The sequence below is a fragment of the Schistocerca piceifrons genome, chromosome 4 (assembly GCF_021461385.2).
Source record: "Schistocerca piceifrons isolate TAMUIC-IGC-003096 chromosome 4, iqSchPice1.1, whole genome shotgun sequence".
NCBI classification, from domain to species: Eukaryota; Metazoa; Arthropoda; class Insecta; order Orthoptera; family Acrididae; genus Schistocerca; species Schistocerca piceifrons.
The window spans coordinates 619,868,959-619,894,809 of record NC_060141.1 but is presented as its reverse complement, the minus strand read 5'-3'; the positions used below and the strand labels follow the sequence as shown (position 1 = coordinate 619,894,809).

Sequence of the window (25,851 nt, the reverse complement as noted above, 5' to 3'; positions counted from 1 at the left end):
AGGAGGGAAACTGCCTATAAAAAATTCAGAAGAATTAGCAATGATCAATGGCATGAAGATGCAGAAGGCAATCGAAACCACTGCATTAAAAACACATAACGCATATCCCCAGGACATATAGCCTGTAATTGAAAAAACTGTCATGATGATCCCTCCATTGCCAAAAGATTCCGGACTAGTCCCCCATTTGCGTCTCTGGAAGGGGACTGCCAAGGGGGAGCTGACCACGAGAAAAAGAATGAAAAGGGCGATGTTCTGCTAGTTGGAGCATGAAACATCAGAAGTTTGTTTGAAAGTGGTAGGGAAGCTAGAAAATCTGAAAAGGTAAATGCAGAGGCTTAGTCTTCATATAGTGAGGGTCAGTGAACTGAAGTGGGAAGAAGATGAGGATTTCTGGTCAGATGAGTATAGGGTAATATCAACAGCAGCGGGAAATGGTGTAACAGGAGTAGGATTCACCATTAATAGGAAGTTAGGGCAGAGAGTAGGTTACTGTGAACAGTACAGTAATAAGGTTCTTCTATTCATAATCGACAGCAAACCAACACCAACAACACTTAGATTACATCCTGGTCAGAAAGAGGTTGTGAAATGGGGTTTTGGGTTGTAAGGCTTACCCAGGAGCTGATATAGACTGATATCATAATTTAGTAATGATGAAGAAAAGTCTGCCATTTAAGAGACTTAGTCAGGAAGAATCAAAGCGAAAGGAAGTAGAATATGGAAGTACTAAGGAGTTTTCTGAGGCTATAGAAACTGCAATAATGAATAGGTCAGTGCACAGTTCAGTTGAAGAGAAATGGGCATCTCTAAAAAGGGCAGTCACAGAAGTTGGAAAGAAAACTGTAGGTGTAAGAAAGGTAACTCCGAAGAAACCATGGATAACAGAAGAAATAATTCAGTTGATCGACGAAAGAAAGAAGTACAAAAATGTTTAAGGAAATTCAGGAATAAGGAAATACAAGTCACTTCGGAACGAAATAAATAAGAAGTGCAGAAGACTGTCGAACATAGCTTTGTCGAACATAGCTTTCTGCCAACAGGCCTTTATCAGAACTAGACGACAACACACACACACACACACACACATACGCACTCACACTCACACACACGTGATCACAGTGTGGCTGCCAAGGCCAGCCAGCCATTACCTAAAGGAGTTTCTCAGCAGCAAGGGCTTTGAAACGAATGACAACATGAAAAAAGCAGTTAAAGTCTGTTAACCTCACAGGCAGCAGGTGTCTGTCTTACGGATGCAGAAGATTGTGAAATGTTATGAAATGTGTTTAAACAAATATGGAAACTATGTAATAAATAGAGAATCCTTTAAGGACTTAAATAATACAGTTTTCTGAAAAATATCTATGATAGTTTGTTTCATGAGAAATTGGGCCATATTTTCTAAATAACACTCACATATAGAGTTACAATTACAAAGTGAACGATTTTTCGATATTAATTCACAACCACACACTTCTATGTGCTAATCGCAACAAAGTCTGCTTGTATCAATTTTTTGAACTTATGTTCTATCTTAATGTACCTCACAACTCTTTTCCCATATTAGTTCTGCATGAGTAAGATGCTAAGGTGTAATCCTTTGTGTGTAACTTATCTAAACCTGTGGTTATGTGGTGCTCACATAGCACAGGATGTCTTATCTTTTTCAGAGCTCTTGTACCTTATTACCAATCCTCTAGGGTTTGGATGAAGTAATAATTCTATCAAAACTAGTGTTACACAGTTGTAGACAAATAAAAACAGATAGCTGAACAAAAAATTTATGACACTCCATTTGTGAAATTGCAGACCGACAAAAAACTGAAGTGGCATCAGCATGTGTATAAGTTAACCAATTATTCTGCTGACATTGCACTTACAAACATATCTCCCTCACTGTGATGACATGCAGTCGGGATTGTTAGCACACTTTTAGCACCTTCACATCATACTGTTGTATGGCAGAATTTCCTGGAGCATTGCAGTCACAATGAAAAAAGTATTTATTTTATAGAGGGATGCATTAAAAATTATTGCAAAGGAGATACTAAACATCCTCCAGAAGCTGCTTGAGAGACTTAGAGATTGATACCCTCACATGTCAATACATTTACTTCCAAATGGTATCTGTGATTAATAATAAGAGTTGATTTATGATGAACAGTGCAATTTACATCCGTAATTGAAGATGTGAAAACGAGTCCAAAAAGATTTTCCATGCCTCTCTATGGTTCAGAATGGAGTTTCGTATTCCGGTGCAAAAGTCTCTGATAAGATGGCTTGCAGATATTGGTAAGGACTCAGAAAATCCCCAGCAGAAGATCATCTTAGTAGCCACGACTCTATTTCTTGAACTGTTACTAAAAGAGCAGAATTGATGACTCAGATTCCCGGCTTGGCAGTGCAGTGATAAAGACAGTGAACTCAAATTCAAAAGGATGACAGTTTCAGTCCTGTTCTAGCCATACAAGTTTATGTTTTCTGTAGTTATTTTTAGCTATTTAAGGTAAATGCTGTTCCCATGGAGGAGTGAATGAAGAATTTCTTTGTTATTTAGTCACATAAAAATGCCATTATATGCATCTGGATGCTTTTAATGAAAGGTTTCTTGGACAGCTAATTGACAGAAGCTTTCAGTTTTACCAATACAGTACTCATCTAATTCTGTTTACTTTCATAATGCTTTATTGTACACTCACAACTGAAACTGCTAATAACAAAGAAAAACACTGTGGCTTGGAAGAGAATGAGTTGTTATCTGTTGTAAGTTATGTGACACTCATTATACCTTAGTTTCACAGTCTCGATAATCACAGTATTGTTTACAAGATGTTGACCTACCTGCTATGATTAGATAGGAGCCAAATGAAACAAATCCACCACACAACAACTATATTATTATTATTATTAGTTGCAAAACTCCCAGAGTGGAAGATGCTAACAAGGGAACCTCCCCATCGCAGCCCCCTCAGATTTAGTTATAAGTTGGCACAGTGGATAGGCCTTGATAAACTGAACACAGATCAATTGAGAAAACAGGAAGAAGTTGTGTGGAACTGTGAAAAATAAGCAAAATATACAAACTGAGTAGTCCATGGGCCACATAGGCAACATCATGGACGATCTGAGCTCAGGACCCGCCGTGGTCCCGTGGTAGCGTGAGCAGCTGCAGAACGAGAGGTCCTTGGTTCAAGTCTTCCCTTGAGTAAAAATTTTACTTTCTTTTTTTTTGCATAGTTATTATCTGTCCGTTCGTTCATTGATGTCTCTGTTCACTGTAATAAGTTTAGTGTCTGTGTTTTGCGACCGCTTCGCAAAACCGTGCGATTAGTAGACGAAAGGATGTGTCTCTCGAATGGGAACCGAAAACATTTGATCGCAAGGTCATAGGTCAACCGATTCCTCCACAGGAAAACACATCTGATATATTCTATATGACACTGGTGACGGCATGTGCGTCACATGACAGGAATATGTTGTCGACCCACCTAACTTGTACACTTGGCGAATGGGTTAAAACATTCTTCTACCTTGCCCGATTTAGGTTTGCTTGTGGATGTGATAATCACTCCCAAAAAAGTGATGAAAACATAAGAGTTGGTCACATAAACTGAAAATAAAAAATTAAACTTTTCACTCGATGGAAGATTAGAACCAAGGACCTTTCGTTCCGCAGCTGCTCACGTTACCACGAGACTACGGCACTCCTGCGTTCCCAGTGTCCTTGATGTTGCATATCTTCCCATGAACTACTCAGTTTGCATATTTTGCTTATTTTTTCACAGTTTCACACAACTTCTTCCTGTTTTCTCAATTGATTTGTGTTCAGTTTTTCAAGGCCTATCCACTGTGCCAACTTATAACTAAATCTGAGGGGGGTGCGATGGGGATGTTCCCTTGTAAGTAAAGATGGTTCACTTTCTGTTCCTCTTGTTCTTCTGGTTCTTTTTATTTGCCCACCAGTTTTTCATTGTTTACGAGAATTTAGCGCTTCTTTCTTCGCTCCATTTTGTTCCGGTTCTTTGGACGTTTGTCTCTGGTTTAACCTCCCATTTATTCTAAAATTGTTCCTTACGTCTATTTCTTCTTTGATGATTTTGGCTAATTCCAAGTCTTTTTTTAACATTTTGGATCCATTCTCCTCCATTATCAAGGGAATTTACATATTTTACTATTCTTTTTGTTAGTCTGTGTTCGGGAAGCCTCATTATGTGGCCATAGAATTTGAGGTATCTTTTCCTCATGTCTGTCTCTACGTTAGAATATTTTTCAATTTTGGACGTGTTCTGTAGTCTGTATCCATTCTCAGTCCATCTCGGTCCCAAAATATTCCTAATTACTTTTCTTTCTTCTTTCTTTAGATTTTCTATATCAGTTTTCCTGTTTAGTGCCAAGGTTTCATTGGCATGTGACATTGATGGTTTAATTACTGTTTTGTAATGTCTAATTTTGGCATTTAAAGATAAGCATTTTTTATTATAGAGGTTTTTGCACTAATCCTAAACCTTTATGAACTTTTTGTATCCTTTCTTATTGTGCATATTTTTCAGAGATAATTTCTCCTAGATATTTAAAGTGTGATGCTCTGTTAATTTCTTCATATTTTGTTTGTAATTTGAAAATTTCTAAATTTGTAAACACTGTCTTTTCAAATGATATCTGCAGGCCGACTTTCTCTGCTCATTCTTTTAGAGTTTCTATCTGCTTTATAGCCATCTCACAAGAATCTGCCATTATTGTGAGAGCGTCCGCAGAGGAAGATTCGTAGGGGATTCATAGGTTAATTTTTTTGGCTCCTAATGAAATTGGTTTTCAGCAGTTTTCTTCTTTAAGTTTCTTTTCCCATTCTTTCATGACTCTGTCTAGAACTGTATTTAACAACAATAACCTGTCACCTTGCCTAACCCCAGTTTTTATCTCAAATGGTTTTGAAAGTTTTCCCATAAATTTCACTCTGGATGTTGTATTTGTTAATGCCTGCTGAATGATTTTCTGTATTTTCTGATCAAATCCTTTTTCTCCAAGAATCCTAAATAGTGTGGGTCTGTGGATTGAGTCATGGGCCTTTTTGAAGTCGACGAAGACATATATTGTAGGCTTGCCTCGCGTCTTCCTTATTCTTGTGATTAATTTTAGGTTTAAAATTTGCTCTGGGCTCGATCTGTTTGGCCTGAAGCCAGCTTGGAAATCTGAGATTTTGGGTTCTAGCAGTTGTAGCGCTCTTTCAAGAATAGAAACTGATAATATCTCATATGTGACAGGGAGTAGAGAAATTCCTCTTTAATTATTCACGTCCTATTTGTCCCCTTTCTTATGCAATGGGTGTATTAAGGCACACTTCCAATCTCCTGGGATTTCTTCGGTGACCCCTATATTTTGAATAATTGTTACTAGCTCCTTTCTTGAATTAGGCCCTAGACTTTTGAGAAATTCGGCTACAATTCCATCCTCCCCAGAGGCTTTGTTATTTTTTAGTTTCTTTATGCGTTTGAAAAATTTCTTCTTCTGTTGGCAGTGTAGAATCTTTTTCTTGCGGGGCTTTGGTGTTTGATATTGGGAGGGTTTCTGTTGGTTCTAGACAGTTTAGCAATTTTTCAAAATATTCGGCTAGTACTTCAAAATTTTCTTCCTCACTTAGTATTAAATTCCCCTTTGGTTTTCAGAAGGAAGCATTTAGAGGGTTATACCCTGTAATTTGGTTTGTGGAGGTCTTGTAGAATCCATGTGTATTACAATTTTTAAAATCTGTTTCTATTGATTCTAGTTGCTGGATTATATATTTTCTCTTCTCTTGTCTGATAATTTTATTCGAAACCTTTTGAATTCCTAGAAAATTTTCGTGATTCAAGCTGTACTTTGCGAAGGGTTTTTTATGTAGTTCAACTGGCTTCTCAAATTATAAAAAGTAAAAAAAAATAATAATAAAAATCAAATATTATTACTAAATATTATTAAATATGCATACGAAAACACATTTTCGTAGGGTATAATGTGATTGCTTTGTTTATTAGAAATGTTCTGTGCTTATTTGAATTTTTCCTGGCTATCGGACTTTGCTTACATTTCAATTTAGTTGCAGGAAGCGGACTCCGAGAACACCAGCACTTGTCATATTCATGAAAATCTTCCTTATATTGTTTTCACTTCACTTCCATGAAAAAAAAATACTTGCTACTGTTGTTCAATAAACTATTATTCAAGCACACATGCGATAGACTAAACTTGTAATACTTCATATTGAAAATCGCACATCTTCATTGTCCTTCTACTTACGAGAGAGTGGTGGTGGACAAAGAAAACTGTACAAATAATTGAATGAATGTTTTTTCGTTTGTGCCTTACCGCGAATTCTTAATTAACATCTTTGCCAACTCTTCTGGTTGATTGGTGTTTCATTTTTTGTTTTCTAATAAATACTAACTTTATGATATCCTTGGTGGTGGTGGTGGTGGTGGGGGTGGGGGTGGGGTGTCTTTCATCATGTACCTACACAGGTTCTTACAGACTTCATAGATTTAACAACGGATTTTTCAACAGTAAAGGCCATAACGAGCATCTTTGCCCCTCTGCCAATTTTCCTATCAGTTCCACTTTTGAAGATACTGAAGCCATTGCAATCAGTGATTTGATCATCAGGGAACCTTGTCTCTTGTACAACTATATTAATATTACTATGAAATTTTTTATCATTCCCATCACTTCACTTTTAAGGTTTTCTTATTGGCATATTTTACTAATATATATAGTATGTTTAGCTAGTGAAACCTGTTCAAACTTCATTTATTAGATTGTGACAGCACTGGTGATCACAATTAGATTTATACCTGGAGGCAAATAAATACCTTGAAACAATGATCAGTGTCATATCTTAAGAATAAAGGCAGGACATGACCTTACAATATACATAACAACAAGGAAGATTGATTACAAAACACTCATGCAATTCATCCTAGAAAGTTGCTCAAGTGTATTGGACTTATACCACATAGGAGTAACAAGTATATTGACTGTGTACGGAGAATGACAGCACATATGGTCACAGGTCTGTGTGACTCATGAGGTAGCTTTGTGGACATGCTGAGAAACCTGAACTGCCAGATACTTTGGAGATAGATTGCAATTATCCCATGAAAGAATACTCACACAAAGTTTCCAGTATTAAGTAAGGAATCTAGAAGTATACTACGGCTCCACACATATAGGAGGTGGCCAAAAATAAGGACCACACCAAAAACACAACACATTACCATGCCTAATTGTGGTATCTACATCTACATGACTACTCTCCAATTCACATTTAAGTGCTTGGCAGAGGGTTCATCGAACCACAATCATACTATCTCTCTACCATTCCACTCCCGAACAGCACGCGGGAAAAATGAACACCTAAACCTTTCTGTTCGAGCTCTGATTTCTCTTATTTTATTTTGATGATCATTCCTATCTATGTAGGTTGGGCTTAACAAAATATATTCGCATTCGGAAGAGAAAGTTGGTGACTGAAATTTCGTAAATAGATCTCGCCGCGACGAAAAACGTCTTTGCTTTAATGACTTCCATCCCAACTCGAGTATCATATCTGCCACACTCTCTTCCCTGTTACGTTATAATACAAAATGAGCTGCCCTTTTTTTGCACCCTTTCGATGTCCTCCGTCAATCCCACCTGGTAAGGATCCCACACCGCGCAGCAATATTCTAACAGGACGAACGAGTGTAGTGTAAGCTGTCTCTTCAGTGGACTTGTTGCATCTTCTAAGTGTCCTGCCAATGAAATGCAACTTTTCGCTCGCCTTCCTCACAGTATTATCTATGTGGGCTTTCCAACTGAAGTTGTTCATAATTTTAACACCCAGGTACTTAGTTGAATTGACAGCCTTGAGAATTGTACTATTTATCGAGTAATCGAATTGCAACAGATTTCTTTTGGAACTCATGTGGATCACCTCACACATTTCGTTATTTAGCGTCAACTGCCACCTGCCACACCATACAGCAGTCTTTTCTAAATCGCTTTGCAAGTGATACTGGTCTTCGGGTGACCTTACTAGACGGTAAATTACACCAGTATTAAATCTCCACACCGAACAGCGGCGCGCCCCATTACACACAGCAGAGAAATGCATTCTTGACCACACTTCTCCATGCACAGATCGCTGCTATCATCACATGCTGCCTTGAAGTACGCGTGCTTTAAAACACAGTGATTGGCCTCCCATAACACTCAGAGATTGGCTGCCCAGAACATACAGCGACCGCAGCTGCCTGCTCCATTAACTATGGAACCTTATTTAATGCCACTCCTGATGTCTACAAGCCAGTTCTCATGGTGCTATGTTTGTACTCCACAACTCAGATTAGCTACGCTATGGTGGACCTGCTGTTCGATGTGATTTGGCTGCGCTCTGGACTTAGAATCTGAATGCTATACTGGTACTTGGACTTCAACGTTCACTAGGCCTAGTATTCAACAGGCTTCTGCATTTCACTCGCACTTCCTGGATATTGGTATGACCACCATCAACTGTATAATTTTCCATAAAGTGTTCATCTACAACTTGACAATTGATAACAGAATTACTTGTGTCAGTGTTGCGTCAATAAGCCATAGAACGGTGTTATATTTATTGTGTAATTCCTAGTTATAACAAAATAAAATAGCGATGAGCCAGCAGCCATCTACATTGGAAGCTCTACTCACGCAACATATTCACCAGGATGACGAGGGCCAGAAGCAGCTGCTGAATGCCATCCAACCATTTCTACTTCAGGCTGCAGCTTTGACAAGGCTTTAGAGATTTTGGAAGCCTATGTATCAAGATTATTAGGCATTTCTACACATCCAAGATAACTGATGCCAGCCTTATGGAATCTTTGTTTTTGTCATGGTCAAAACCTGAGATTTACTGGCTATTGTGCAAATTGGCCCAAGGGGCTTCAGAGCTCACAGTTTCAAATATTCATTTGTTGCCTGTGGCACACCCTTGTTATTTCCTCCCTGGTAGCATTTTACCAGCACAAGAAACAACCAAACCAGACTCATAGAAAATAGGCTGCAGAGTTTGCAAGGTTTAAGGCGAAAATGTCATTTTTTTTACCGCTAAAAGTAAGGAGTCATTGGCAGAAGAAATGACAAGGGACATAATCATCTGGGGTACTCCAGACAGGTATTTCCAGCATGAGGCACTTCAATTTGAAGACCCGTCATTGGACAAAATTTTGGGCTTAGCAACTTAACACAAGTGTTCAAAGTGACCCAAGCAACAGGCAAGAAACTGAAGTCATGAATCAGCAGAGCAGCTATTAATGTGAACATCTGAGCCAGCAGCCAATGGCCACACTAATGACGATTTGGACGAAGCAGCTGCACAGGTGGGTGCTGTAGCATTAACCAACAATGTCCTCCACCCCACTCAAGCTGATCAAACCGGTGCTGGGTATCGAAATGATTGCTGTCATGTCCAGATTATTTTAAAAAACATCAACATGAAGACTGTCCTGACAACGGGGCCAGTTGCCAAAACTGTTCTGCCAACAGCAATTTAGTTTCTGCATGTCGTAAGTCCCATCAAGAAGGACGCCTCCTGCCCAACAGATGGATGTTAATGTGTTAGCCACTTTAGACCATCAAGAGACCTCCAACAAGCTTTTTGTAGGAGTGCAAATTGCAGAGAAACCAGATCAATTACAAGTAGACACCGGTGCAGTCATGAGCATTCTGAATTACAGTACCTATTTGAAACTTGTGGAGTTCCTCCCTTGCAAGAAACAAGAGAGACATCTAATGGAGTATAATAAACATACCATCCCAGTACACAAATACTAACAAAGAGATAGAGGGGCTGGCCAGTACTTACCTCAGCTCAGTACAGCCGATAGATACACAAAAAACAGAACCAAAAATTTACGTTCCTAGGTTTCGGAACAAATGTTCCTTCATCAGGGAGGAGAGAGGGGAAAGAAAGGGAAGAAGGGAAAGTAGATTCAGTAACTCACAACCCAGGCTATGAAGCAACAGGGAAAGGAAAACAGGGAGGGTAGCAAGGATGGAGGCATGGTTGTCAGAGGGAAGCCAAAGATATTCTACTGTAAGTACTGTGCCAGCTTCAAACCAAAGAGGATGCATACAGAAGTAAAGAGGTATATAGTATAAAGATAAACACAACTATGGAGGATGAAAAGATGCGTGAATGGCTAAAGAGGAAAGGGAAAGAGGAGAAAACTGAAGAGTAAATGGGAGTGAGGTGGTTTAACGTAGGTTCAGTCCAGGGGGATGGCGGGATGAAAGGATGTGTTGGAGTGCAAGTTCCCATCTCTGCAGTTCAGAGGGACTGGTGTTGGGTGGGAGAAGCCAAATGGCACATACAGTGTAGCAGGTTCCTAGGTCCCTAGAATTATGCTGGAGGGCATGCTCCGCTACTGGGTATTGGACATCTCCTAGGCGGACAGTTCGTCTGTGTCCGTTCATGCGCTCAGCCAGTTTAGTTGTTGTCATACCGATGTAAAAGGCTGTGCAGTGCAGACATGTCAGTTGATAAATGACATGTGTAGTTTCACATGTGGCCCTGCCTTGAATTGTGTATGTTTTACCAGTAGCGGGGCTGGAGTAGGTGGTTGTGGGGGGATGCATGGGGCAGGTTTTGCAGCGGGGTTGGTTACAGAGGTAGGAACTGCTGGGTAGAGAAGGTAGTCTTGGAATATTGTAGGGTTTAACAAGGATGTTACGGAGGTTAGGGGGGCGACGAAAGGCAACTCTGGGTGGTGTGGGGAGAATTTTGTCAAGGGATGATCTCATTTCAGGGGTTGACTTGAGAAAGTCATATCCCTGGCGGAGTAATTTGTTGACGTTTTTGAGGCCAGGATAATATTGGGTGACAAGGGGGATGCTTCTGTGTGGTCTGGGGATAGGAACATTGTTGTTGGACGGGGAGGAATGTATTGCTCGGGAGATCTGTTTGTGGACAAGGTCTGCAGGATAGTTGCGGGAGAGGAAAGCACTGGTTAGGTTATTGGTGTAATTGTTGAGGGATTCGTCACTGGACCAGATACATTTGCCACGAATACCTAGGCTGTAGGGAAGGGAGCGTTTGATGTGGAATGGATGGCAGCTATCAAAGTGAAGGTACTGTTGTTTGTTTGTGGGTTTGATATGGACAGAGGTGTGGATGTGAGCTTCAACAAGATGAAGGTCAACATCCAGGAAGGTGGCTTGGGTTTTGGAGAAGGACCAGGTGAAATTCAGATTCGAAAAGGAGTTGAGGTTATGGAGGAAATTAAGGAGTGTTTCTTCACCATGAGTCCAGACCACAAAGATGTCATCTATAAACCTATACCAGGCCAGGGGAAGCAGCTGTTGGGTCTTCAGGAAAGCCTCCTCCATGCGGCCCATGAAGAGGTTGGCATAGGACGGAGCCATCCTGGTTCCCATGGCCGTTCCCCTGATTTGTTTGTAGGTCTGGCCTTCAAAAGTGAAGTAATTATGGGTGAGGATGCAGATGGTAAGTGTGATAAGGAACGAGGTTTTTGGAAGATCTTCGGGTGGGCGTTGGGAGAGTTAGTGCTCAAGGGCAGAGAGACCATGGGTATGTGGGATGTTTGTGTAAAGGGATGTAGCATCTATGGTGACAAGAAAGGTTTCAGGTGGGAGAGGAGTGGGAATGGATTTGAGGCATTCTAGGAAGTGGTTTGTGTCTTTGATGTAGGATGGGAGTCTGCGGGTGATAGGTTGGAGGTGTTGATCTACCAGAGCTGAGAAACGTTCTGTTGGGGCTTTGAAGCCTGCCACAATGGGACGGCCATGATGGTTCTCTTTGTGGATTTTGGGTAATAGGTAGAAGGTAGGGGTACGTGGCTCAGGTGGAGTGAATAAGTCTATGGAAGCCGTTGTGAGGCCTTGTGAGGGACCTTGGATTTTTAGGATTTTCTGCAGCTCAGTCTGGATGGAGGGAATGGGATCCTGGGTAACAGCTTTGTAGGTTGAGGTGTCGGAGAGTTGACACAGTCCTTCTGCCACATACTCCACACGGTCAAGTACAACAGTTGTGGAGCCTTTATCCACCGGGAGGATGACAATAGAGCAGTCTATTTTCAGCTCCTTAATGGCACGAGATTCAGCTGGGGTGATGTTGGGGGTTGTCGGGATGTTCTTCAAGAAGGACTGGGAGGCAACACTGGATGTGAGGAATTCCTGAAATGTCTGCAAGCGATGGTTTTGGGGGAGGGGAGGAGGATCCCTTTGAGAAGGCGGTCGGAACTGTTCTAGACAGGGTTCAACACTGGGTCTAGTATTTGTGGGCTGTGTTTGGGTAGTGAAGTGATATTTCCAGTTGAGGTTCTGGGTGAATGAGAGGAGATCTTTAACCAGGGCAGTGTGGTTGAATTTAGGTGAGGGGCTAAAGGTTAAGCCTTTTGATAGAACAGATGTCTCTGGAGGAGAGTGGGATCTGGATGAGAGGTTTAGAACTGAATTGGGACTGATGATATGTGGCATTTGATTGTGGTTATAGTTGAGATTTGGTCTGTGTGGGGTATGTGCTGGGATGGGGAGATTGAGTAGGGTGGCTAGGCTAGGTTTGTTGGCTATGAGGGGGGTTTGTTGAAGGTTCTGTTGTGGTTGGTGTTTGTGAGGGATAGGGAGAGAGACCCCACTTCTTAGGTGTTGCACTAGCACTGTGGATAGTTTTTTCAGGTGGTGTGTGGCATGGAACTCAAGTTTGCAGCTGGCTTTTAGGATGATGTTCCTGGGTGTGTTCTCCAAGGAAGGGTTTGAGAGGTGGAGGACTTTGAAGGGAGATAGGAGCTGTTGGGAGTGGTGGTTACATGAAGTAGTGTTGAGATTCAGGACATTGGCTTTCGTCAGCAATAGACACACACACACACACACACACACACACACACACACACACATACACAAATGCAATTCACACGTACAAGTGTAGTCTCAGGCAACTGAAACCACACTGCGAGCAGCAGCAGCACCAGTGCATGATGGGAGTGGTGACATGCTGGGGGTAAGGGGGAGGCTGGGGTGGGGAGAGGGAGGGATAGTATGGTCGGGATGGTGGACAGTAAAGTGTTGTGGTTTAAACGGATGGCAGGGGAGAGGTGGGGAAAGAGGAGGGGGGGGGGGGGGAGGAAGTAGCAGAAAGGCGAGAAATAAAATGTGGTGGTGGAATGACGGCTGCGTAGTGTGGAATGGGAATAGGGAAGGGGCTGGATGGGTGTGGGCAGTGACTAACGAAGGTTGAGGTCAGAAGGGTTATGGGAACGTTGGATATATTGCAGGGAAAGTTCCCACCTGCACAATACAGAAAAGCTGGTGTTAATGGGAAGGATCCATATGGCACAAGATGTGAAGCAGTCATTGAAATGAAGGATATCATGTTTGGCAGCGTGTTGAGCAACAGGATGATCCACTTGTTTCTTGGCCACAGTTGGTCAGTGGTCATTCATACAGACAGACAGCTTGTTGGTCTGCACAGTGGTTGCAGCTTAGCTTGTAGACCACATGACTGGTTTCACAGGTAGCCCTGCCTTTGATGGGGTAGGTGATGTTAGAGACCAGACTGGGGTAGGTGGTGGTGGGAGGATGTATGGGACAGGTCTTGCGTCTAGGTCTATTACAGGTCTATGAGTCATGAGGTAAGGGATTGGGAGCCGTGGTAGAGTAAGGAGGAACGAGTATATTGTGTAGGTTTGGTGGACAGCGGAATACCATTGTGGGAGGGGTGGGAAGGATAGTGGGCAGGACATTTCTCATTTCAGGGCATGATAAGAGGTAATCGAAACCCTAGCGGAGAGTGTAATTCAGTTTCTCCAGTCCTAGGTAGTACTGCGTTCCGAGGGGAATTCTCCCCTGCGGCTGTACAGTGGGACTTGAGGCGGTGGTGGGAGACTGGAAAGATAAGGCACATGAGATTTGTTTTTGTACAAGGTTGGGAGGATAATTACAGTTAGTGACGGTTTCATTGAGACCCTCGGTATATTTCAAGGGGGACTGCTCGTCGCTGCAGATGTGACGACCACGGGTGGGTAGACTGTACAGAAGGGACTTCTTGGTGGAGCCTTTGTCTGCTGGTAGGAAAATAAGGTCGGGATCTGATTTTAGATGGTGGATTGTGGTTCTTTCTGTGGATGTAAGGCTAGTCTGCATGTTGAGGGATTTGGGGAATGATGGTGATTCAAGTGTTGATGTTAAGAAATTCTGGAAAGTTAATAGGGGTTGGTTTGGGGGCAGTGGGGGTGGGTCACATTTGGATGGAGGAGTGAACTGCGTTAGGCAAGGTTCAATATTGGTCTTTGGTTGAGTATGATTGGTAGGTTGGTTGGTTGTTTTGGGGAAGGAGACCAGACAGCGAGGTCATCGGTCTCATCGGATTAGGGAAGGCTGGGGAAGGAATTCGGCCGCGCCCTTTGAAAGGAACCATCCCGGCATTTGCCTGGAGCGATTTAGGGAAATCACGGAAAACCTAAATCAGGATGGCCGGACACAGGATTGAACCATCGTCCTCCCGAATGCGAGTCCAGTGTCTAATCACTGCGCCACCTCGCTCGGTATATGATTGCTAGGGTTGGTGGCAAAAAAGTGTTTCCACTGTAGGGTCCGGGTGAAGGGAAGGAGGTCTTTAACAAGTCCTGCATGATTGAGTTTGGGAGTGGAGCAAAAGGTGAGGCCTTTGGAAAGGACTGATATTTCTGTGGGGATAAGGCTTCAGCAGGAAAGGTTCATGACTGTATTACATTCCATCCTGGATTTTCCATTGTTTGAGTCAGATTATTGAGCTACTTTAAGATTTTAAAATTTTTTTTGTTACCTTTCAGAATATCATCACTGATGTGAGAAATAAATTGGCGGAACGTCAGAAGTTGATGGACGATCTACGACAAAAGATTGAATCCATTAAGGATCATGTGTTCCAGAATTTCCTCAGAGAGTTAGGGAGTCCCAGCATTTATGTGTTTGAACAGCGTGATTACAGGTGCGTTCAGTTTGTTTTTGTGTCTATGATTTTAGCCTGTCACTTTAATGTTAAATTCTACAAATAACTAGCAACTCCTGTAGACACGCACTAATGCACAAAGAGAAAGTGCATAAGGAAAAATACATTAAATCAGGATTATATATAATGAATTGCAAAAATTGTCCAAGTATGTACATTGGCCAAATTAGAAGAGCATTTAAAATACATTATACAATAAGGAACATTGCAGTTAAAATTCAAATTGTGCAGCATTGGGTGAACATTTGAGAACAACTAAACATACTTTAGGAGAGATTCAAGACAGTATGAAAATTATGCACACCACAAATAAATATCCTACGTTATTATTTTAGAAGAACAGGAAATTTTTGTAGAAAGGCCCACCAAATTTATTAAACAAACAAACAAAATTAATTTACATGGATTCTTCCAGTTATTTGATCAAGTGCTATAGATAAGCAACTAGAATATAATAGTTGCTGTGTTATCCTAAAAGAAATATAAAAATGGTAAGTAAGAATGCATATTTGTAAAGACATTTTTAAATACTCCCTTCATCATAAGAGTCACAATACAGATTTCTTTCCAGAATGAGATTTTCACTCTGCCGCAGAGTGTGCGCTGATATGAAACTTCCTGGCAGATTAAAACTGTGTGCTGGACCGAGACTTGAACTCGGGAACTCCTGAGTTCGAGTCTCGTTCCAGCACACAGTTTTAATCTGCCAGGAAGTTTCAGATTTCTTTATTTCTGAGTTTGCAATGCTAAAAAGGAACAAATGTTGTTATGTTAGCTGGAATATATGCATCCTTGAAATGTACTTGTGTTCATGTTTCTGCACAAACTCATTAGGTGGCAAGGCTATGCTTAGCACAACACTGTTTGGGTTCCTGGCACATTGGTTACAGTGACACAATGGATTCCGATTGTGTGCAAAGAGTGAACCTTAAGTTCTGTGTTAATCTTGGGGAAACTCTTAGTGAAATGTGGATGATGATTAAGCAAGTATATGCAGCAGAGGCACTTACAAGATGTTGTGCTTTAGAGTGTCACAAAAGGCTCATGAAGGCAGAGATTCAGTACAAGATGATTCCAGAATTGGTTGCCCATCTACAGCGCATCCTGATGCAGACATGGAGCATGTTATGCAGTTATTGCAAGCAGACTATCGTGTAACTGTGCATGCAATATCAGAAGAACTTAATTTGAATCATGATGCATGTCATAACATTTTATGGGAAGATTTAGGGAAACAGAAACTTAATGCAAAACTCATCCCTCACATACTAACAGACGAATAGAAAGAGGAAAGACAAAGAATTTCTGCTTAGCTACTGGATAGAGCCAGACATGATCCCACAGTTCTGTCAAAGATTGTGGCTGGGGATGACAGTTGGCACTCTCAGTATGAGCCTCACATAAAGTGTCAAAGTGCTGAATGATGTAGTCGTGGATCACCAGCCTCGGGAAAAATCAAATGACAGCCTTCAAGAACAAAGACAATGTTGATCACATTCTCTGATGTAAAGGATTGGGCACCATGAGTATCTTCCTCCAGGGCAAACAGCGAAACAAACTCTTTACATTGAAGCCTTGAAATGTTGGTGACAAGCAATTCAACATTGCCACCCCAATTTGTGAAATTCTCTGGACTGGTTCTTACTGGTGACAATATAAGACCAAGTATGCTTTATCTGTTACCAGGTATCCAGCCGGACATTCTGTTATTGCCATCTCACATCCGCCACATTTGCCTGACCTGTCGCCTTCCAATTTTTCCTTGTTTCCGTGAGTGAAAAGATTACTGAAAAGAAAGCTTCATAAAGATATCGCTGAAATCCAGCAGACTGTGACAAATGAGCTTACAAGAATTGCAGTTGAAGAAAATTTCCTTGCTTGCTTTCAAGACCTCCTGAAACGTTCACAACTGTTTATAGATAGCTAAGGGGATTTCTTTGATAGGGGCAAGGAGCATACTTGGTAAGTCCAATTTTCTATTTTTTTTTTTTTTTTAACGGTCCCAGAACTTATCTGACAAAGGGAGTATGTATTTTGAATGATATTGTCCTTTGTACAGATATGTGCGGATGTGAGATGTCTATCTATACACATGATCATGAAAGAGGTGATTAAAATGTAAATTTCGTTTTCTGTAATTGTAAATTATCTTTTGATGTTAGAAGTCCTATTGTACAAGCAATTTAATTTTTGGCACTGTCAGTGTCATTTTTACTAATGTACTTTAAAAGTACTTTAAATGAAAGTTTCAGTACTATACTGCAGCCAGTGCTGTCAACCAACTTAAAACACGATCTTTAGAGCTGTCAGCCAGCTGTAAATGAAAGTTACCATACTGGAAACAGAATATGTATTTTATGTAACATCAGATAAGTTTTCCATATTATCCTAATTTGTATCTTTCACCGTGTATATTCTGATGATGCTCTTGTTCATCTGAAGAGTGAAATAAAATTTACTAAGTGTGACTTGTAGCTGTTTTAAAAAACTTAAAACTATTTATTATCGCCCATATTTTGGTTGAAATTTCAACAATAGAATCTTCTTTAGTGTAGGACTATGCATACAGAACTCTATCTTGTTAGCATTCATTGCGATATTGTAGCTATTTGTGTCATGTTATAGACAAACTTGAGCAAAAATAAATGCAACTTATTGTCATAGGCAGGGGGATTACAGTTTGTGAACAGATAATGTCTATAGTTTTTTAGATGGTGAAAGAGATGTAACCTCTGGTTTACATTACAGTTTGAGAGAAAAGTACCCCTTACAGAATCTTCAGTTAGTTTTTTGATTAGTAAAAGTATTTCCATTGTGTGCCAGTAATCATGAATGTTCTCTGAATCTTAGAGAATGATTGTCGTCTCACATGAATTATCCCAAGTTCTAATTCAAGCTGTATTTTCCTAAATGTTATTATTCAGTATTTGGTTTACAGCCTTCTGATAACAAATTTGTGTTTAGTTCACTTTTTATTTAAAGAAATATTCAAAATTCACAATTCACTAAAACCATACACACTTCAAAATTTGACCCCTAATTCTTTGTTTCATGACCAAGCTACTTTATTTGAAAACCCTTATTCTTGTCTTTCTGAAGAATGTTTCATCTTTTCCAAAATCTGTGTATTTCAAAAGTTGTTGTTGTGGTCTTCAGTCCTGAGACTGGTTTGATGCAGCTCTCCATGCTACTCTATCCTGTGCAAGCTTCTTCATCTCCCAGTACCTACTGCAACCTACATCCTTCTGAATCTGTTTAGTGTATTCATCTCTTGGTCTCCCTCTATGATTTTTACCCACCATGCTGCCCTCCAATACTAAATTGGTGATCCCTTGATGCCTCTGAACATGTCCCACCAACCGAACCCTTCTTCTAGTCAAGTTGTGCCACAAACTTCTCTTCTTTCCAATCCTATTCAATACCTCCTCATTAATTATATGATCTACCCATCTAATCTTCAGCATTCTTCTGTAGCACCACATATCGAAAGCTTCTATTCTATTCTTGTCCAAACTAGTAATTGTCCATGTTTCACTTCCATACATGGCTACGCTCCATACAAATACTTTCAGAAACGACTTCCTGACACTTAAATCTATACTCGATGTTAACAAATTTCTCTTCTTCAGAAACACCTTCCTTGCCATTGCCAGTCTACATTTGATATCCTCTCTACTTCGACCATCATCAGTTATTTTGCTCCCCAAATAGCAAAACTCCTTTACTACTTTAAGTGTCTCATTTCCTAATCTAATTCCCTCAGCATCACCTGACTTAATTCGACTACATTCCATTATCCTCGTTTTGCTTTTGTTGATATTAATCTTATACCCTCCTTTCATGACACTGTCCATTCCGTTCAACTGCTCTTCCAAGTCATTTGCTGTCTCTGACAGAATTACAATGTCATCAGCGAACCTCAAAGTTTTTATTTCTTCTCCATGGATTTTAATGCCTACTCCGAATTTTTATTTTGTTTCCTTCACTGCTTGCTCAATATACAGATTGAATAATATCGGGGATACGCTACAACCCTGTCTCACTCCCTTCCCAACGACTGCTTCCCTTTCATGCCCCTCGACTCTTATAACTGCCATCTGCTTCCTATACAAACTGTAAATAGCCTTTCGCTCTCTGTATTTTACCCCTGCCACCTTCAGAATTTGAAAGAGAGTATTCCAGTCAACATTGTCAAAAGCTTTCTCTAAGTCTACAAATGCTAGAAACGTAGGTTTGCCTTTCCTTAATCTTTCTTCTAAGATAAGTCGTAAGGTCAGTATTGCCTCATGTGTTCCAACATTTATATGGAATCAAACTGATCTTCCCTGAAGTCGGCTTCCACCAGTTTTTCCATTCATCTGTAAAGAATCCGCATTAGTATTTTGCAGTTGTGACTTATTAAACTGATAGTTCGGTAATTTTCACATCTGTCAACACCTGCTTTCTTTGGGATTGGAATTATTATATTCTTCTTGAAGTCTGAGGGTATTTCGCCTGTCTCATACATCTTGCTCACCAGATGGTAGAGTTTTGTCAGAACTGGCTCTCCCAAGGCTGTCAATAGTTCTAATGGAATGTTGTCTACTCCTGGGGCCTTGTTTCGATTCAGGTCTTTCAGTGCTCTGTCAAATTCTTCACGCATTATGGTATCTCCAATTTCATCTTCATCTACATCCTCTTCCATTTCCATAATATTGTCCTCAAGTACATCACCCTTGTATAGACCCTCTATATACTCCTTCCACCTTTCTGCTTTCCCTTCTTTGCTTACAACTGGGTTTCCATCTGAGCTCTTGATGTTCATACAAGTGGCTCTCTTTTCTCCAAAGGTCTCTTTGATTTTCCTGTAGGCAGTATCTATCTTGCCCCCTAGTGAGATTTGTCCTCTAGCCATCCCTGCTTAGCCATTTTGCACTTCCTGTCGATCTCATTTTTGAGACTTTTGTATTCCTTTTTGCCTGCTTCATTTACTGCATTTTTGTATTTTCTCCTTTCATCATGTAAATTCAATATTTCTTCTGTTAACCAAGGGTTTCTACTAGACCTCGTCTTTTTACCTACTTGGTCCTCTGCTGCCTTCACTACTTCATCCCTCAGAGCTACCCATTCTTCTTCTACTGTATTTCTTTCCCCCATTCCTGTCAATTGTTCCCTTATGCTCTCCCTGAAACTCTGTACAATCTCTGGTTTAGTCAGTTTATCCAGGTCCCATCTCCTTAAATTCCCACCTTTTTGCAGTTTCTTCAGTTTTAATCTACAGTTCATAACCAATAGATTGTGGTCAGAGTCCACATCTGCCCCTGGAAATGTCATACAATTTAAATCCCGGTTCCTAAATCTTTGTCTTACCATTATATAATCTATCTGATACCTTCTAGTATCTCCAGGATTCTTCCATGTATACAACCTTCTTTCATGATTCTCGAACCAAGTTTTAGGCATGATTAAGTTATGCTCTGTGCAAAATTCTACCAGATGGCTTCGTCTTTCATTTCTTACCCCCAATCCATATTCACCTACTATGTATCATTATCCTTTACATTTTCAGTCTTTTATGATACTATGTAAAATGTGACAGTTGTGTAATTTGTAATTTTGTAAAAATTTCCTGCGCACATTCTTCACACATTGGAAACCAAACCTGAGTATAGATTGGGTTATGAAATTGCTGTGAAAAGACTGCACCGAGTTTAGGTGTGGCCACCCTTACACATGGCCCAAGAGTCAGTTAAGGATCTGAAATGAGTTGGCTTTTGTGTGAAAACTATTTATATCGTCTTACTACCCACTCCTTGAGTGGATCTGCCCTCTGTGTTGCAATAGAATTGTTTCAAAAGAAACTGTATGTGACACAGAACTGTTGTAGTGACTAACATCGTGTGCTTATATCATGAGATTCACAGGGCTGTTTTCAGTTTGTGCTGTCCTACTAATTCTTTTCTCAAACATGTCACATTTTTCGTGTGAGCAGGAAATTTAAGAAGCTCTAGGGAGAGAACTGAATGATTCTGGAGTGGAGGAAGCAATAGCTGAGTGTGAAAAGTATGAAGAAGATTCATATACAGGCAAGCTGCTTCCTCATACGATTTTTCTTCACAATGCTACTGCAACGGATGTTTCTGGTTGTGTTTCTGTTATCACATAACTTGCTCGCCATTGTGTCTGTCATCTGCCTTGCAGAGGAATCTGATACTGGCTCTGCAGCTGTTCAGACTTCATAGTCCTCTACAACAAGGTTGTCTGCACATCCAAGAAGCAACAAAGTTTTGAAAAGAAACAGACCCATACTGAATTAGCTGGACATTTGCTGACCATCATCCTACTGAGCCAGAGATTTATAAAATAAAAAAACAAAGTGGAGTAAGAGCAGCAGGTGATAAGATTTCATTCCTCTGATTCTTTTACCCTCAGTCTACGACGACTGTGACTCAGAAGCAAAAAGGTACACCAAGTCCATTTTTGACAAATTGGAAAATGAACTATAGCCTAAAGTACTTGGAATTCATAGACAGGAATGACCAACAGTTTCATCTCAATCATTTTCCCAGGATCCATAATGAGCAGAAATACACAAAGTGTGTAAGAAAAGTAAAGAGACTGACATCACTGCGAGCAATCTGGCAATGCTGTGATGTTCTACTTGTGTAGATTGGTGTACTCATCACTTCCAGATGCTCAGTCCAAGTTGCTCCATACATCCGTCACGTGACTTTTGAGAGTACCATCAGCGAAGTTGTGTTTTTGTTGTGTGTTACAATAAATGACACAGCAGAATGTAGAGCAATGTTATGCCATCAAGTTTTGTGTTAAACTTGGGGAGTCCGCAAGTGTGACCTTTGTAAAGCTGAGACAGCCCAAATGGGAAAAATCCTTATCAAAAGCACAAGTTTTCCTCCGGCACAAATCATTTTTGGAAGACTGATATAATATTGCAGTTCGGGATTGATCTATGAAGTCTTGAACAACTTATTTGTATCTGTCAGTTGGTATGGAGAAATTGAGATTTTGGGCATTTCTTTGTACAGTTTTGCGTGATTCATTCCCGACGGTATGCAAAGCTGTCATTTAGTTACGTGCAATTTGCGATCTGTTATGTTTTATCTTCCGGTATTAAATAGTATTTTTCTGATTACTGTTAATATATAATGACGATAAATGTTTGAGGTCATTTGGAATAATATTTTAATAACTATGTAGATGACGTGACATCATTCTTATACTCTTAGGGGGAAAAAAGTGTTAATTGTGCGATTATGAATGGTCAGTGTCAGGATCAGTGATTAAGATTCGAGAAGTAATTGATTTGACGAAGTTCAATTGCACATAATCGCATGGGGCAAATTATGACCTTGGAATTGAATGTAGATGTATGCAGGTCAATTTCGTGACAGGCTATTAAGCGTCGCTAGTGTTTGCGCCATCAAGACTGCTTTCATGCCGCTGATGGTTTGCTTTAAACTCGCGAAAACACAATTTACGTGGATTCTTAATTATCTCGAAAGGGTAGAATATTTGATGGTTACCCCACTGTTGATGGGCCATTGTGGAGGATGTAAGTTTAGATAGAAATATCAGTTTCAAAATCCAGTATAAATCCTGTTGATCGAAGTAGCCTAGCAACCCAAAAGCTCATATATAGTTATCAGCAGAAACAGTGTACTATTTTTCATGCACACATTTACACTCTGCATCGAGGTGTGAATGATTTGTGGGTGCGAAATAAACATTTTTAAAGCATTTGATTGAATAAAAGGAGAGATATAAAGAAGTTTATTCTATATTTTGTTAATTCATGAACAGTGATATTTTCTTATAGTGATGTAGAGCCTTACGTATTATTAATATTGTGACAGACTGGTCGTAAGTGCTCTTGTTACAAGTTGGGTTTTGGGCCTGATTAAGAGTAGCTGGTTCTTAGAGTCTCAAAGATTAAGTGAAAAATAAAATAACACTGCATCAAAACCCACTATCTTTATACTATATTAAGCTAACTATTCTGGAATCAGGTGGTACCGTGGCCTTGTAGTTGTGTGTTGCCAACAACAAATAGGTAAACACAAACATAAACATTTCTCATGCTCTAACAAAATTGAGGGAAAGAAGAGGCGACAACGACAACATACACGTATAGATATACAAATGGTATATGTGGTGCCTTACAATACGACACGTCGACGTCACGGTATACCGGGAACATGTTGAAGATGAACCTCATTCAGAGATAACTTCAACTTCAAAAACTAACAGAAATGCAGAATGTATGCATGCTCTTATGAGATTGCTCCTACAGGACAAATTGTGAACCAATATTTTACAAATATGTCCTTACGGAATGATTGACCTCAAAATAGATTTCTATTGTTCCACAGCTCCCCTATTCACTTGATCTGAGTCCTTGTGACTTTTTTCTTTTCCCAGAATTGAAAAAAAGGCTTAAAAGGTCATCATTTAAGGCTCTGGAGACCATTCAGAAGACTGTGACAGACATGTTAAAGGTCCGATCAGTTGAAGTCTTTCAGCACTGCTACCTATTCAGGGAGCAACGTCTTCATCGGTGTATAGCTGCCGAAGGGAACTACTTTGAAGGGGACAGTATTGGTGTTTGAAAAAAATAAAACTTTGGTAGATAAGAAATAAGTCTCATTACTTTTGTCACACATCTTGTAGATTCAAGGCAACACAATCAAACTCACATTTTAATGACAATTCAAGATACATTCCTAAGAGTCAGCTTTGTCTTGATATCATACATAAAATCAGATCTTTCTCATCTCATTTGTTAGATCGTGGAAGGGTTGTATTTCTTGTATACACAAAAAATAAATGTAATTATCATGGAATATAGATGTTAATTCATACAGTGCAGGATTTCAAGGCTGGTATTTGGATCCTTGGTGATCTTTGTTTTATAGGTGTTAGGTTGTGGTCCAAGACATATTCCTCTGTTTCAACGTTTTGTCTTCCAATACTTGTGTCATCAGAGGCTATTATGACTGAGAAAGCTGTTACAGTCTCAAAGAAGCTCAACGAGCTAAAATTTTTACAAATATCCATGCAACAGTCAGTTTGTAACATTATAGGATCACTGTATGATATTGCAAATTCTTGCTGTTTTGTGCTCTGGGGATTGTTGCATGGAAGAAGTATTGAGTTTGTGGGGTGGAAGAGTAGATACTGGTGTCTTTATTTTGCATCAAAGCCCACAACTTCTCTAATTTCCATACTTCTCCTCTTCTGTTAAAGTTGTTTCTGTGCTTTTGTATTTTTAGGGCCTCCCTATGTGTCCTAGCAGACTGGTTGTAATGACTGCTTAGTGAAATAACCATGGTATCAGATTAACAGATTCGGTGATTGCCTAGTCATAGTGCACGATCTGCTACTGGTGATTTGTGTGTGTTGCCCAGTCGAAAAATTGAAGAAAAATTAACTTGTGTTCCTTAAGGTGGATATTAATGCTTCTATGTCTGCATCTATACTCTAAAAACTACTGTGAGATGAATGGCAGAGTGCACATCCTATGTACCATTTATTAGGGTTTCTTCCTGTTACATTCATGTATGGGGCGCAGGAAGAATGATTGTTTGAATGCCTCTTTGCGTGCAGTAATTATTCTAATCTTATCCTCATGATGCCTGTGTGAGCGATACATAGGGGTTTGTAGTATATCCCTAGAGTAATCATTTAAATCCGGTTCTTGAAACTTAGACTTTCTTGGGATAGTTTACATCTGTTTTCCAGAGTCTGCCAGTTCTTTTCCTTCAGTATGTCTGTATCACTCTCCCACAGATTAAGCAAACCTGTGACCACTCCTGCTGCCATTCTCTCTATAAGTCCAATATCTGCTATTAATCCTATCTGGTACAGGTCCCACACACTTGAGCAATATTCTATTATGGCTCACACGAGTGATTTTTAAGCAGTCTCTTTTCTGAACTGATTGCACTTCCCCTGTATTTTACCAACAAACCAAAGTCTGCCACCTGCTTTATCCATGACTGAACGTATTTGATCATTCCATTTCATACCCCTACTAAGTGTTACACCCAGATAGTTGTATGAGTCAGCCGCTTCCAACAGTGACTCATTGATGTTATAGTCATTTTGCGAAGTGCAAATTTTACATCTCTGTACATTTATAGCAAGTTGCCAATCTCTACACCATGTGGAAATCTTATCAAGATCTGACTAAATATTTTTGTATCGCCTCTAAAATAGTACTTCATTGTAGATAACTGCATCATCTGCAAAATGCCTGATTTTACTATTCATATTTTCTGAAAAGTTATTAATATACAACGTGAACAGCAAGAGTCCCATCACACTTCAGTGGGACACATCTGTAGTCACTTCTACATCTGATGATTACCCTCCTTCAAGATAGCATGCTGTGTCCTCCCTACCAAAAAGTCCTCAGTTGAGTCACTTGATTACCGTATTTACTGGAATCTAAGCCGCACTCGAATCTAAGCCGCACCTGAAAAATGAGACTCGAAATAAAGGAAAAAAAATTTCCTGAATCTAAGCCGCACCTGAAATTTGAGACTCGAAATTCAAGGGGAGAGAAAAGTTTTAGGCCGCACCTCCAAATCGAATCAAAGTTGGTCCATTGTAATATGAGACACAATTTAGGTCTAATGAATGATGATACAGCTACAGTAGTTTGGTTCGAGTCATAAGCTTAGCAGTTAAGCTTTACCAGGTAGCCATTGCTATGCGTCAGGCGCTCCGTCCGTATTTATACGGGTACCCTTCCTTTTTCACGTGCTTCGTCTGGTTTGAATCTATTGCTTATTTTGCTTCGATCTGATAAGTGCCGTTTTCTTTGTTATAGGTGTTTACGTCACTCTAAGCTG

The 25,851-nt window shown here is 40.1% G+C and overlaps 1 protein-coding gene across 1 annotated transcript in view; it reads left to right on the top strand.

The window, feature by feature from the left end:
- The window catches only part of LOC124796068 (structural maintenance of chromosomes protein 1A-like), a 116,005-nt gene that overhangs the window by 54,112 nt on the left and 36,042 nt on the right, over positions 1 to 25,851 (top strand). Inside the window, exon 7 of the mRNA XM_047260154.1 lies at positions 14,820 to 14,977. Coding sequence (XP_047116110.1) covers positions 14,820 to 14,977 — 158 coding nt within the window. The remainder of the gene's footprint in view (positions 1 to 14,819; positions 14,978 to 25,851) is intronic.